The 15,671-nt window shown below is 36.4% G+C and overlaps 1 protein-coding gene across 1 annotated transcript; it reads right to left on the reverse strand.

Annotated features, from left to right (window-relative positions):
• Window positions 1–5,301: 5,301 nt before the first annotated feature.
• Window positions 5,302–15,070, reverse strand: LOC147549730 (Polynucleotidyl transferase, ribonuclease H fold protein with HRDC domain-containing protein). Its single transcript, XM_086671154.1, has 15 exons — window positions 14,871–15,070; window positions 13,090–13,991; window positions 12,115–12,270; window positions 11,369–11,527; window positions 11,195–11,278; window positions 9,907–9,986; window positions 9,682–9,732; window positions 9,473–9,581; window positions 8,761–8,843; window positions 8,585–8,630; window positions 7,445–7,532; window positions 7,143–7,309; window positions 6,548–6,823; window positions 6,373–6,474; window positions 5,302–6,064 (listed from the first exon to the last, which is right to left on the reverse strand). Exons 2-15 carry the CDS (start codon window positions 13,765–13,767, stop codon window positions 5,453–5,455), a joined length of 2,691 nt encoding a protein of 896 aa, XP_086527280.1. The 5' UTR covers window positions 13,768–13,991; window positions 14,871–15,070; the 3' UTR covers window positions 5,302–5,452.
• Window positions 15,071–15,671: the final 601 nt, after the last annotated feature.

Genomic DNA, 15,671 nt, shown 5'->3' on the forward strand with positions numbered 1-15,671 from the left:
TAAACATCAAAAAATGGAAGAAATGGGTACACAAATTGCTCATCCACTATATTCATCGGTCTCTTTTTGGATGATTCATGAGAACATCAACCATGACAAAAAAGCAAGATCTCCCATGGAAAACCCCATTAATTTTCATCAACAACAACAATACCAACAACAATTTCAAACCCTAAAAGTAATTGGAATTCTAATGGAGGGGATCAGGAGGAGTGATGTTTGTTACTAACCATTTTGAAAGGTTACAAACACGGGGGCTGGAGATTCAGAACAGAGAAGTGTAGTTCCAGAAACCCTAACTTCTCTAGTCACAATACGATTTCTGGGAAGGAAGATGGTGAAAATCTTACCTTGAATCTTGGTGGGGATTTGCCTAAGGAAGAAACTTCAGGAGCGCCTATACAAGGGAGATGTTTCGCCAAGAAGAGAGAGAGAAAGAGAGAAAAGATAAAAGAGAGAGGGTTAAAGAGAGAGGAGACGGCCAGAGTCGTAGTCGCCGGATTTAATGGTGGCAGGAGCCGATGGTGGTGAAAAAAGATGGAAGAAAACAAATAAAAAACTAAAAGGGTGATGTTTGAAAGAAACAAAAAAAAATTTGTTTCCACCCAAAACTTATCGCCCCGGAAACTTTGTTTATTTCCCCAAAACACTGGCCTTAACAAAAATGGGAGAAAGGTACCCGATGAAGTAGTTTGAGATATTGCTTATTATACAGGGGGAGTAGTTTTTTCAAATTATCATGGATAATTGGAAGTTGTAGAGGGAGGGAAATTAGGAGATCATGGAGGTGAAGGGACCATTGAAGAATTAGTTTTACATATAAGGTCAAGATTCACAAATAACAATTCAACATCTCAGATTTATAGAGCCAAGTTATGACATGACAAAAAACCTAGCTAATTTGTTATATAGCTAACCCAAATTCAGAGAATCGAACTACAACAGAGGTCTAATATTGAACTTGGATTATTAAGTGTACAAATAATAGTTATATTTCAAAAGTTTGATTTAGAGGTTTAGTTGATACAAACGTTGGCGGATACTCATAGATAAAAGTACACCGCCTCAAGACATTAGGTTCATTGATAAAATCTCTTATTGATATTATTGAGCAACTTTCTAATTATTCATACTAAAAAAAATGTAATTAATATCGATTTGAGGATATATGTATTAGCCAACTTTGCTGACATCATTGTTAAGACTCCGATTGACTTGATTTTCTAATACACTGGGATACATTGTTTCTCTTATGTTTTAACTACTTCCTTTTCTGGTGGGGAAAATCCAAAACCTTCCATACTATTAATTGGTCTGCTATCTGTAAACCAAAAAAGGCGGGGGCCTTGGTCTTCGTCTCCCCCGCCTGGATAACCAGGCGTTTCTTAACAAGATTAACTGGCGAATGATAAAGAATCCGTCGGCCATCTGGGTGCAGGTCCTCAAAAGTAAGTATTTTCCTAACACTCATAAACCATCGAAACCGAAAGCGAATCACTCCTGGATGTGGAAGTCGATTGCTAATCATTACAACGAGCTAACTGACCTGATCTTCTGGGACATTAACAAAGGTGATAAAGTTAACATTTGGCAGGACTTCTGGATCCCAAACCACCCTCCCCCTATTATCAATAATAAGGAATTCAGTCTTACCTGGGTTTCTCAACTGATTACTAATGACAATTGGAATGTGCAGTTATTGCAGAAATGCTTTGAAGAGGATGTACAAAAAGCTATACAAAGTATCAATATTAACCAGAATGACGATGATAAACCGATTTGGACGTTAACGAGATCAGGAAATTTCTCCATAAAAACGATGTATAATTACTTGAGAATGAATAACATGAATCATATGCAGGATCAAACCGACTGGTACTTTATTTGGAATATGAATCTTATCCCCCGAGTAAAACTATTCATATGGAAGTGTTGCACAAATAGCCTTCCGGTGAAACCAAAAATAGGTAAATTCATTGGTAACTCTTACACTTGTGTTAATTGTGCAGAGGATGAAACACTTGATCATGTTATGCTTCATTGCACTTTTGCTAAAGCCATTTGGTTCCATTTTCAAGTTCGGACAGATCAAATTGGTTCAACCATGCAGTGGATCTTTCAATGGAAAGATCTGCCAGAGGAGCTTACTCAACTATACGCCAAAATCTTATGGTTTATCTGGAAAGCTCGATGCGAAAACTGTTTTAATGAAAACAAACAAAATCTGAGACAAATTATTGACAGAATCAATAACACTACTATTACTCCTCTCAAAATAGAGACGACAACCAAAACCAAAAACAGAAAGAAAACCAAGGGAAGCTCCTGGATCCCCCCGGAGAAACCTTTCCTTAAAATAAACGTGGACGCCTCTTTTACTAACATGACAGAACAGGCAGGAATCGGATGTATCATACGAGATGAAGATTCAAACTTCATCATAGCGGCAGCAGACTCGGTTCGTTGTCAAAATGCTGAAGAAGGTGAAGGTTTAGCTATACTCCACAGTATGAGATGGGCCTTAGAATTGAAGATTTCACACATCCACATCGAAAGTGATAATCAATCCTTGATTAATTTTATTAAAGGTCACAAAGAGGGCATACACTGGCAGACGGAATCAACTCTACAACAAGTTCAGACCCTCAGAAAGCAATTTGAAGCCGCGATCTTCTCATTTGTTCATAGAGAGGGTAACGCTCCAGCTGACGCGCTTGCCAAGTGGGGACGAAGACATACGAGTAGGACAGTGTGGAACTCTGTACCATCGTTTATTTCTGCTTTAAAGTAGCTTTGTTTTCTGTATTGTATACTCTTTGGTTTAGTTAATGCAAGGTTGTGTTCATCAAAAAAAAAAAAAACTATTTCCTTTTCTAACTAGGCATGACTTGACTTTGGGATTGTCTGAGGGACTCTATTGTTTCTATTATGTTTTAAGTTTTAACTCTTTCTTTTTTTAATTAGACATGACTTTCTTTTTGTTGAAAAAATTAGACATATGACTTAGACCTCGGTCATTGTAAACGATAACATTACCTATTGTAATCGCCATGGTCATTAATTACTTTTATCACCTTCCTTGATCAAAATTTCTACCAGTATCTTCTATATTTTGGAATTCATCCTCTCCACAAATTCTTAAACACTGAAATATCTATAATATTAAGGGTTAATTCTATTTTGGCCCCCGATTTGTGACCAACTTGTCATTTTGGTCCCAATAAATGTCCGATAGTTCGTTTTGTCCCTAAAAATTTTCTAATTGGCCCCAAATTTTTTCTAACCTCCCAATTCTACCCCCATTGCGTTTCTGTAATTTATTTTTTTTCTTTTTCTTTGTCCACCTACTAACAATTACACATCACCTCTATCCACCTCAACCTTCTTCTCCGGCGAAAGGTTGTCGGTCGGAATAAAAAATTCCGACCGGCCACCTTTAACAAAAAAAATCTCCCTTTCTCTCTTCCACTTCTTCTTTCTCTCTCTTACTCTTCTTTTTTTTCTTATTCTTTCTCTCTCTCTCTCCCTCTTCTTCTTTTTTCCCTCTCTTCTCTTCTTCTTTCTCTCTCTTCCTCTTCTTCTTTACTCTCTCTCTTTACCAAGTCCAACGAAGGGGACAATCCCCTTCGCCGGACGTCTAGTTTCCAGATTCGTCTGGATCTGGAACTAGATCTAGAGGAGAGACAGAAGAAGAAGAGAAGAAAGTGAAAGAAGAAGAAGAGAAGAGAGGGAAAGAAGAAGAAAAGAGAGAGAAAGAAGAAGAAGAAGAAGAAGAAGAAGAAGAAGTGAAGAGAGAGAAAGAAGAAGAGTAAGAGAGAGAAAGAAGGAGAGGAAGATAGAGAAAGGGAGAATCGTTTTTTTTGTTAAAGGTGGCCGGCCGAAATTTTTTATTCCGGCCGGCAACCATTTGCCGGAGAAGAAGGGTGAGGTGGAGAGGAGGTGGTGTGATGGAGGAGAGACAAGGTGAAGTGGATGACAAAGAAAGGTGTGATGTGGTTTTTTTTTGTTTTTACCATCTTTTCAGAAATAATTTTATTTTGACCCCCGTGGATAATTTCGTCAAAAATTTGGCCCTTGGGGCAAAACGAACTGTCGGACACTTATTGGGGCCAGAACGGCGAGTTGGTCACAAATCGGGGGCCAAAACGGCGAGTTGGTCACAAATCGGGGGCCAAAACGAAATTAACCCTAATATTAATCAAACTTAAGGCCACCGCTTTAGAAAAAGCAGAAAAATTTCCCGAATGAAACTTAAGGCCACCGCTTTAGAAAAAGCAGAAAAATTTCCGGGGAAGACGGTGAAAAACTAAAAAAGCGCAAACCAAATACACCTCAGAAATCACCGACAGAAAGTCGCCGGTCGCATGTTGCCGGCGACTTCATTATCTTCTCTCTATCCCCCTATCTCTCTCTCTTCTCTTTCTCTCTCTCTTTCCTCCTTTCTCTCTCTCTCTTTCCTCCTTTCTCTCTCTCTCTTTCCTCCTTTCTCTCTCTCTAAATTCCGGCGAAAGAACCATTCCCTTTGTCGGAACCTTTGTCTAGTTTTCCATACAAATGTTGTCTGGATCTAGACTCCAGGGCGAAGGTTCTGGCGAAAAGACCATTCCCTTCGCCAAATTTAGAGAGAGAGAAAAGAGGGAAGAGAGAAAAGAGGGAAGAGAGAGAGAAAGAAGTAGAAGACAGAGAGATAGGGATGGAGAGAGAGAGAGGAAGAGAGGGAGGGTCGTCGGCGTTAATGGTAGAAGTCGCCGGAATCTGGTGGAGGTCGTCGGAATTTTAGTTGAGGCAGAGGAGAAGAAAAAATAAAAAATTGAAAGGGTGATGTTTGGAAGAAACAAAAAAAAAGTTTGTTTCCAACCAAAACTTATTGCTCCGGAAACTTTGTTGATTTCACCAAAACACTCGCCAAACTTAATTGTCCTTGAATACTAAGCAATCTTGTGTCCAAACGAATAAATGTTAATTGACATTTAAAATGTCCTAAACAAACACTGAAAGTTTTCCAAGTAAACTTCTAAAGAGAATGAAAGCTCCCTCACTTTAAATATTTAGTTCATTCTTCAATTGCTTCCTCTAGTACAATCAAATGTACAACTAACTTTTATGTCATACACAAATGGAAAGGCAAAGGGGGAAATAGTCGAAACTAATCCATCTAGATGACCCATATGTCGGTTATTATGAGATTGGGTAGTTCGGGGCAAAAGACAAGTCCATGAGACTCGCGTCATAAATATATAATGGAGAAATCAATATACATGATCAGACATCATAAATTTGAACTTTTACTGAATACCAAGAGACAGTAAATTTTGTTGCTCTTTATTCAGCAATCTTTCATAGCCCAAAGGTTATCCATCAAGTTTCAAGAATATTTTTTTGTGCTTTAGTTTGTAAAAAGACAAGGAAGAGAAGCATAAGTTAAAGAAGATTATACCCTCCATTACCTGGTTCAGCGGAAAGTTGTACTTCGATTCCCACTCTGTGGGAAAGCTTGACGCCTTCTCGCTTGCTGAAATTCCTTCACTTCATCTTCTTTAGGCATCCGAAGCATCACGGGTTTCTTTCGTCTCTCCTTCGAATCTGTCTTATTCTTATTGTCATGATTTTCAGATTCCTTTCTTTTCTCTTTACCTTCTCTTCCAAACCAAATACTTTCTTCTCTTGCTGCTGCATAATCAAATGGCTTGAATTGGGCCAATCCAACTTCTGATTCTTGAGATCTGTCAACCTGCTGAGTGTTTCTTGTCTCAGCTTTTGGTTTAAAGCATTTTTGGAAGCTGGTTGATAATTCAGAGAGAGAAACAGGTTCATCATCTGTTTCTGATTCCAAACCTGTGCTTCCATTTGTTCCATCATTGTTCTTATCAGTTCCAAACGAGATTATCTCATCTAACTTGGTAACCTCAGCCGACTCAGGAACAGGTTCTGTGGATGTTGGAATATCTGAAGGCTCAGTTCTCTCTCCTCCAAGTGATGTTGATTGCTCATTCATGCCTGAGAATGAGTGGAATGGAAGAGTTACCGAGGATTTGATTTGTTCAACTTTGATCTCGGCCTTGTCCTGAAACATTTCCCCTTTCTCTTCAGAAATTTTTATCGACATAAAAGACATGTACGATCGGATGGAAGGCCATTATCACCAATAAAAGAGAAAATATGCATAATATGCAGTTCAGGAACGTTCAGAGCAATGAATAAATTAAATTAAATTTATCGTAAAATTTGGATTAGGGTGAAAAATAATGTTTTTAAACGACAAATAACATAGAAAAAGTATCTAGATAGTGTTTGACCAACAAAATGAAAAGGCTTCTTATTTGAAAAAAAAGGAGGTTAAACTACTTGAAATACAATAACTGAACAACTCACCTTAGAATTTGGATCTAATTTTCTCTTTGAGCCTGAATTCCCTAGAAATGCCCCAAAACCACGGTTTGGCTTCTTTAGCACTTGGACGGTTGCTTCTGCAATCTGCACAACACCAAATGGTTGTAATCTGATCGAAATAAGGGCAAACACACAAGGAAGCTACTTCTGTGCTTACCTTGATTTCTGCTGAACCAGAGTTCTCTCCTTCCTTACTATCTCCAACTTCACCACTGATCTGTTGAAAATGGAAAGTATTGACATGAACCATTTCCGAAGTTTTTTCCTTGACGACCACAGAAGCTTCTCTCTCTACAACTCCATTTTCTTTCTGGTTAACCTCATATTTAATAATTTCTGGTTGAGTGACTACAGCCTCCATCTCTGCAGGATCTTCCGAACTAGGCAAGGCTTCAAACTCATCGGGAACTACTGGCATATACGGCTTGGATGCCTATAAACATAAACGATTTTTTTATCAGTAACAGTATAATAAAGGTAGAATTTTGTGGTCAGAGACTAGGATCCTGTCGGATAAATGGTTTGATCATTTTACTAAACTGAATAACTGTCTCAGCTAAAAGACATGTCAATGTGTTGTCAGGCTTGGGCTTCCCATGCGAAACTAGCGGACCGTGCAGCAAACCTTACACAGGGAGCTGGAGCCCAAACAAATCTGGCCATTTTTTCTTTTACATGATTGAATATTTAGATGAGATAAAGCATGCCCCCAGTTTGATTCTATATTTGTTTACTTGTGAGCCTTATCTTACCATCTCCGTACGTTCTTTTAGTTGTTCAGCTACATCTTCAAAAGCATACGCATTTTGGATTGAATTTCTGATCACACCAACAACGGTGAGAAGATGGTGTTCAATATATTGGTGCTTTGACTTCACTAATCGGCGAAGCTTACTAACTGTGAGAGGCATATGCCTGCCTTTTTAATTTGAAACACCAACACAGGTAAATAACTATTAGTACTTGAAGTAGAAGTAAAGATTGATTTGGAAGTTCAAGAACGATAACGATTGAAACTAGCTTGAAAATGAAGTTATCGGAGTACGCAGAATACCAATTTCAAGTAGAGCTTTGTTTGGCAATATATAGCCAGTACTTTCGTCCTCGTCACGTGCAACTGCATCTCTCCATGCACATAGCCCCTGAAAGGCATTCAAGTTCAGCATATAAGACAAACTAGCGAACTACTAAACATGCACAGAGGCCAGAGCCACAGAATAAAGCTACTAAGTGCATAACTGTAACACACGACACCTTCCTACTATTACTTGAAATAGCGGATACTTGGATACTTCACTTACTTCAGTAGGTATACGTAAGGTTGCATAAACATGTATATATATATATATATATATATATATATATATATTGTGTGAACTTGCACAAGTTCTTTTTTGTTCTATATATATTGTGTGAACTTGCACAACTCTTTTTTTGTTCAAGTAACAATGGTTTGTGCAGAAGTTAAAAGAACTTCTAAAGAGAAAATGAAGCGCTACCAAGGAATATGTAAATGTATACAGTTGTATCTCTATACTGACCTTTTCTACTCACTGTATCTGACACTTCGTACTAGTGTCGGATACTAATAAACGTACAACACATTCTTTATGACTAACATGTTAACGTTTGTCGCACACGAGTCTTTTTATTCCAAGCCCTATTGACTAGTAAGTCAAAAATTGTTCGTGTGCCAGATTTATCAGCTAAACAGGGAGGATTTTCTATTCCTGGCAATCTAGACAGATAGGAGATCTACCCAAATCCTGCCAGGTTTTATCTTCCAAAGGTTCTTATCTATGTAAGATGGATACTCTGTTTTAGTACTTTTTGCATAGTTAAAAATGGATAATCATATCCACTACTCCGACACTAGTCTGATACTCGTAATCACTTCAATGGGTAATATGTGAGATTTGGCATTACGGAATTTGGATATACTTCTACGAAATAGTGAAGGGCCATATAATACTACTTTAAGTTATCATCATTTCGTATGATGGAAAATGTTGACCAAACACAAAATTTTAATTAAAGATGTAGTAACTAAGACACTAAAATGATAAATATAGGTGCATGGCCCGTATCAACTGTTTTGGGATTTCTTTATCTTGTTGAGTCGAATACCAATAGGTGTCCATGTTTATAGCTTCTTACTGTAAAAGAACAAAATCTACAAGAAGAGGCAACTTACAGCGACAACAGCAAGCTGCTGAGAGTTAAAATCAGCATCCTGCAATCTGTCACCCAAAGCAATAGAAAGACAAATATGTTTGTTTCAGGTTCCTGGTGTGTATATTGCAAGACAATAGCAAAGTAATGACTTCTTCATTGTAAAAATGAAAGGCTAACATAAAGTCAGCAAAGTACCCATATATATAGAGATATGATGTATCTGTGAGGAGCTCCTTTTCATAGAGTTGCATACATATGATACAACTTCGCTTGTAGACCTGCACCAAACAAAATTTCGGTAAGTATGTAGATTTGTAGCAACTGGTAGAAACTTCATGCTACTGCACGGTTACAAAAACATATTTCATACATAAGCCTGGTTAAGTTAAAGCTTAAAGCGCTAAAGAAAAATTACAAATATTAAGTGTGAGGGTAATTAAATGATATAACATGGCTTCAGGACTACCCCAGAAAAACAGTGTTAGAAACCTAGAATAGACCTTTTCTGTGAACCACACCTAATAGCTAATGACAAGATTGTAACTAATCTCTGATGGCCAAGAGTTGATAAAAATAGTTCAGTAGTTGTACGTGAAAAATTATTAGTGAAGTTTAGATAAGTCAAACCCTAATAGCAAAAATACTCTAGTAAAAAATAATGCCCTAGTAGGGCGAATCGATACCGACAATATGCCCTAGTAAGGCAACTCGATATCCTTTTGGAGGCATCCCGTCCGACTGCTAAAAAATGTCCTTGTATCAAGAACGTTCGGGTTAGATGTTTTAGTTGAGGTTACTAGAATCAATGCCTGCACTAAACCCCATCACATCCCTATGAACTTTATGCTTACACAAATTTCTGGAAATCCAAGACAGGATTAGGAATGCGCTGCTTAAAAAGTCATACCTCTAACAGAAGATCTTCACCGTCTTCAGAGCTAGTAGATGCTGTACGTAACTTGACCTTCATGAGATCAAACATATGCAACAGATAATGGGTATCCTCTCTAGCATATCTATCAACAAGAAAGTTTAATGAGATGCGGATGACAGGATAAACATTGACACCCAATTCTACTAAGGGGCGGGTAAACCTTAGAAGACACAAACCAATACCTTAGCATTTCATCAGGAATAGGCCTGATTCTCCAATCTGCATTCTGATATCTGCATTAACCGTTAACAGTCATTTCGGAGTATGATAGATGGTACAAACTGAATGATATGGAATACTCAAATTAAACACCTAACACATACTTAAATTTGGATTTGTTTTTACCGGGAACAGTTGAAACACATATTCACCCATGAACAGAATTAAGTAAAGAAAATGAAATTTACTCTTTGTTCGCAGTTACTCCACAGAAGTGATGCAGAAGAAACTCCAAGCTGTTCCTCTCCAACTGTAATACCCTTGAAGCCTGTACTTCCAGAAACAGCAATAACAAAGTTTTAAGAACATCATGAAGTAAGAGTATCATATACTTGCTAAACAGAGGCTGCATACAACTTTATAAGAAACCAGAAAGATTCTTTTGGACCCCAGAGACATAATAAACACCCACTGGTCGATGGATTTTATGAAGGAATATCGAGGCCCGAACAATTTCATTTCCATGCATATATATTTATATGCGTGTGTGTGGGTGTGGGCGTGTGGGTGTGTGTGTTGTGTGTGTGGGCGTGTGTGTGTGCGTGTGTGTGTGCATACTATGTGTCACAACTACAGCCGAATGGCTTACCCATTCCCACAAAAGGTGTATGCTCCAAAGGTTAGATCCTATACCCTCGACTTGACCTCTGACCTGAGAGCCTCAGACGCCAACACATACATAATATTAAAACTCGAAAGATCTTTGTAGCTCACGTTCCACCACTTTGTACCCATACAGTGCCCCTATAGGCTATATCCACTATGATATACTTTCATTCTTAACAGTAACAGGGTTGACTGATTGCAGCCCAACCACAAGATAAAGGAAACTGTAATTGACCACTCCATACTTATCATACTTTCTAGCTCTACCTTAAATTTGAATTTCTTGTATCCTCTTGGTGCTCCTTTACATACCAAAATGAAGTAAGAAACTAAAAGGAGATGTGGGTTTTTCATGTTACAGTGAAGAAAGTGCATTTGACGGAGTTGATACATGCAGCATAACATCAATATATTTACAAGCCTTAGTATGTATGGTATTGAAATTGTAGTGACCTTCAAACAAACTACAGAAGATCTCTAGGTTCATAATCATTTTCTAACTTGTCATGATACCATTATGTGTTTACTTAACAAGTACATCTCCTAACACAGTAACACTGTAACAAACATATCTTGATGTTGTCCGCAAAATGCTCAGATATCCAAGGGATTTGTTCTAAATTTTCTGATAAAAAGTAAATAAAATATGTGAATGGATCTCGTAATCAAGAACTCTCATATTCAGACGACAATGGACACTAAGGTGAATGGATTAGAAAGCTGAATCCTGTAAAGACCAATAACCATTTCTAGTTATCGAGCTTCCTGGGGTATTAATAATGTTACTAGGATGAGGTAAGACATTGAATTGTTATTTATACAAACATGAGCAAGGAAAAGCAGTTTTAAAGAGTATTACAAAGATTATACCTGTCCGGTGTCAAATAAGTTGCAAACATAAATGCCAAAGTCTCGTTGCAGCCACAGAATATCCCGATCGGCCCCATGCATGACCTAGTTAAGCCAAATCATATGTCCAAATGTAAATATTGGTATGTCACTTGTCAGGATTCACATATGTTTTCCATAAATAAGACCTCGTACCTTTTTCTTGGATGGATCCTTGAAGAGTTCTCTTAGGTATGGACCCACATGAACACGAAGCTTTAATGTATCCACGACAAAATCCTCGGTTCTCGTTGAAATTTGCATCAAGCAAGTCATTCCTTGAAAGGATCGATATGAATTATGCTCCAAATCAACCTACAGGACATGACAATGGGGAAGAGTATTTCAGCAGACCAATCTGTTTTAAGTATAATAAAGAGACATTCCCTGCAAGGATTTCTACTTAAATTGTAATTTTGACGCAAGAGAGATGGGATCGAGAAAGTGTGTACTGAGTACAAGATATATAGTATTTCTTAACAGCAACCAGGCAAGCTACATCAGGGGGTGGTACCTTTACTGCACCGGAAGTTGTATGATAGCAAAGAAGAAAGGTGTACCTGATACTCTTCTAGAACAGATTCTGAATATGATATCTTAAACATATAAGAAGCTATTAGATCCATAAGATACTAACTGATACTCTTAAAGATAGTTTTACATGATTATGAATTCCGACATCTCCATCCTTCCCTTTTTTTCCAAAAACAGAAGTAGTGCAGTACAAGAACCGCACTTATATTTTTAATAGGAACCAACATAAATCACGTGGAATAGGCAAGAGCATCAACAATGTGGCCGGCATTAAAAAAAAACATTCGACTCCACTCAGCTTATTTTCCCTTTCAGTAAACATCTATAGAAGCTTATGAATTATGCAAATGCAGACTAAGTTAACTTACCGCAAATTCATTCACATCACGCAGCTTCTTAGCTAATTCTTTCAGCTGCTTTACATCCTCTACAAGCATAAATGGTGTACTTTCTAGTGGTGGGGGTTTTACTGATTCACCATCACCAATATTTTTATCAACGAAATCCAAGACTGAAAAATTATCCTGTATAAAAGAAGATAATTTATTAAAATCTGTTACGAAGATCGAACAGAGATTTTGCTGAAAGCTTAAAATTATTAGCAAGCATGCAAGAGCCCAATAGAATAAGGACAATCGTAGTTCCAGATTTCATATTAGCAGAAGAGTGCAGGCATATACATAAGAACGAGAAGGTAAAATTATAAATTAGAAACTGAAAAGACCATCAATTGTCTAACTCCGGGAAAGTAGCTCAACTTAAAGAATCCATAAGAACGCAACTATTCAATCCGGCAACATGATATACTTATTAACTCTTTTAAGAAATGACTTATAGACAGTGTTCCTCTGGTGTTTTACTTTGTAAATGATCCGACGGAGAAAATATAATTGGACTTGAAAAACAGACTGTAACACTCTAGATTATTGGAGTATAAATATGATCACAATAAATGACTTCTTCACATGGTTCTATTCGTCTGTCTTTCTCATGCATAAGCTACTGTAGATTTCTCATGCATAGAGATCTGCCGTTTAGACTTCATCGTTAGATCACCAAGCAAACTTAGATAACAGGAACAAGTCATTCAGTGGATAACACAAATGACTAACCATTCAGCGCTATCAGTTGATATAATCTCGGTCATCAAGTAAAATGCTCATCTAAGCATCTAACACGTCAAAGTCAATGTGCTTAATGATCGACCAGGGCTCACTATCAACTAATCAAACCCAAAATAAACTTTATAATCAAAAATTGGCACAAAAACAATAAATCCCATTATTGTGAGAAACCCCCAAAAAATTAAAGAAAAAAACCAAATAATTAAAATAACCACTAACCAGAGGGTGAATGAAGTTGCACCCATCTTCACTCTTATTCAACCAAACATGTTCAAAGGGTTGGTTGAAATTGTTAACATGAATGTTATACTCTGCCTGTGGTCGAGGAATAGTTGGTATATGAAAAGGAATCTTTGGCTTTGCCCCAGTTGTTCTATTATCCCTTGATGCTACCTTAACTGATGATGAAGAACTTAAAAATTTACCCTCTTCTTTCTCCATATCATTACTAAACCCCTTCTTGTTTTTCCTACAAACCAACTGAAACCCATCTTCATCCATTAAATTATTACTCTTTCCTGTTTCTTCTTCTTTCTTTCTTATTCTCTGAAACTCATCTAGTGAAGAATCTAATCTTTCATATATCTCATCATTCAAATCAACTAACCAATCATGAGACTGATCAGAATCATTAGGAAAAGGAAAAGATTTACCTAATGGATTCTTGGAAAAACCAATACTTTTTAACATTGATTTAGATTGATCTGATATTACCTTGACTGGAGTTTTGAATTCTTCGAAGTTGTTATAGAAATGAAAATCTTCATTGAAAGGTAAAACTCTTGAAGAACTCGATAGTTTTGAAATTGAAGATGGTAGCGGACCATTAATCAAAGCTTGTAAAGCTTCCGCCTTTTGCTTATTCGATTGCTCTAACGAAGGCGGATCAATTTCCATCTCTTCTCTTGTTTATATCAATAGAATGATTCTGAAATCATCAAAAGAATAGAGCTCGTCTAGTGTGGAGTAACGAAGAACGAAGAATTAGGGTTTTGAAAGTCTAGGGTTTTGAAAAAAGCGTTAGGGTTATGTTATAAGAGCCGCCATTAAAGAAGCTAATAAGCCTAAAATAATAATAATATTGTTTTCTTTTTCTTTCTCTCTCTCTACAAATATTTGTACTTTTCTTTGGGATTTAGTATAGGGACATTGATATATGGTATAGGGACATGGCCAAAATATCATATTTTTAGATTCGAGGTCCCTTTACCGATTAAGAATAGACATTATTTTTAGATATTTAAATCGAATAAATTAATGTTTATTTTGATAAAAATTAAGACTGAACTAATACAAATATCGAAGTTTTCTTTTGTTTTCATGTCCTTCATTAGATCTACATATCTTAAAACAAAATTATTTTTTTAACCTAGAAACAACGATCACCTATAGACAACATATTATATAAATCAACCATCACTTATAAACCCTACATTCTTATTTCCATTTAAGTTGTTCCCATCTCTCTCTTTTCTATGTAACACATTTGTTATTTAATCCTATTAGTGTATAATGTTGATGAACATTTCTTTCAAAAAGTAAACATTTCGACTACCGTGATCACTTTTTTTTTGTCGCCAGAATTTCGGTCACTGTGGTCGAAATATGTTTAATATTTCGACCATCGTGGTTGAAATATGCCCAAAATTTCGACCAATTTTCATATTTCGACAATAATGGTCGAAATTTTGCGCATATTTCGACCATATCGGTCGAAATTTTGGACATATTTCGGTTACTTCGTCCGAAATATTTCTGTCAAATTTTATTTCACCATTTGTTCCGTGTTTTTCGATACAAAAAGAAATTTTTTCTATTAAAATATTTCATCTTTTTGTGATTAATTTTAAATATTAAAGTAATATTAATATTGTCATTTGAAAGTAAATATATGATGACTTATTTGTTTTTAAGAGAAAAATGTTTACTTACCAAAAGGGCTAATGTCTCTTTACTAATCGTGTCCCAATAAAGTAGAGACAGGTCCCTTTACCAAAGACCTTTTCTTTCTCTACTTTGTATTTAACACAGTTGAAGCAAACCCGACTAAATTGTGGTGCTTTCTGTAATTTGGTGTGGGGGTATTATCACGAGATTGTCACGTAACATATATGAGATTTTCACACGTGAATCGTGAAGGAGAAAAAGAAAACACTTTCAATACAAAATATGTGTCAACAACTTTTAGGGTGTGTTCCTTGGGTGCAATGGTTAGACACCCTCTCTTAAGCCCAAGAGATCGTGAGATCAGTGGCGAAGGCAGAAACTTTTCTTTGTGGAGGCACAGTTAAACAGTAAAAAAACGAACACCGTTATTAATGACGAATTGCGAGCTTCATTACTGACCTCTATCAAAATTAGTTATAAGTCTTAATTATAAAAACAAATCATATGTTGTTCAAACCAATGACTTCTATATATCATAGCAACACACTATTAGTCTATCAACTAATTAGGCTACAACTAACCGTGACTTATTTTGACTAAAATCTAAATATAAATAAATAACATTTGCAATTAAATTAAATAATGTTAGAAAATATATATATATATATATATATATATATATATATATATATATATATATAAACGAAGAATTAATAGGACATACGGGTAATACGGGAGTGCAAATAACTCTATCGAAAGTCGGATGAGTTTACAAAGAAACAGGAACAAAAGAAATTTGATAAAAAAAAATAAGAGTTAAAAAAAGATTTGATGTATCAATTAGATAACTACGGAGATAATAGGGGCAAAAATAAATTGGAAAGTTTAGAAAAACCCCTTATAAGTATTAATGG

This window comes from Eschscholzia californica, unplaced genomic scaffold (genome assembly GCF_041429995.1).
Source record: "Eschscholzia californica isolate CP2 unplaced genomic scaffold, dmEscCali1.0.p SCAF_3, whole genome shotgun sequence".
NCBI classification, from domain to species: domain Eukaryota; kingdom Viridiplantae; phylum Streptophyta; class Magnoliopsida; order Ranunculales; family Papaveraceae; genus Eschscholzia; species Eschscholzia californica.

Coding starts and splice junctions, on each gene's coding strand:
- LOC147549730 (XM_086671154.1), bottom strand. CDS start 13,767: ATGGAAATTGATCCGCCTTCGTTAGAGCAATCGAATAAGCAAAAGGCG. Junction 11,528..12,114: donor GTGATGTGAATGAATTTGCG/GTAAGTTAACTT, acceptor CATGTCCTGTAG/GTTGATTTGGAGCATAATTC. Junction 7,533..8,584: donor AGCAGCTTGCTGTTGTCGCT/GTAAGTTGCCTC, acceptor AATGCCTTTCAG/GGGCTATGTGCATGGAGAGA.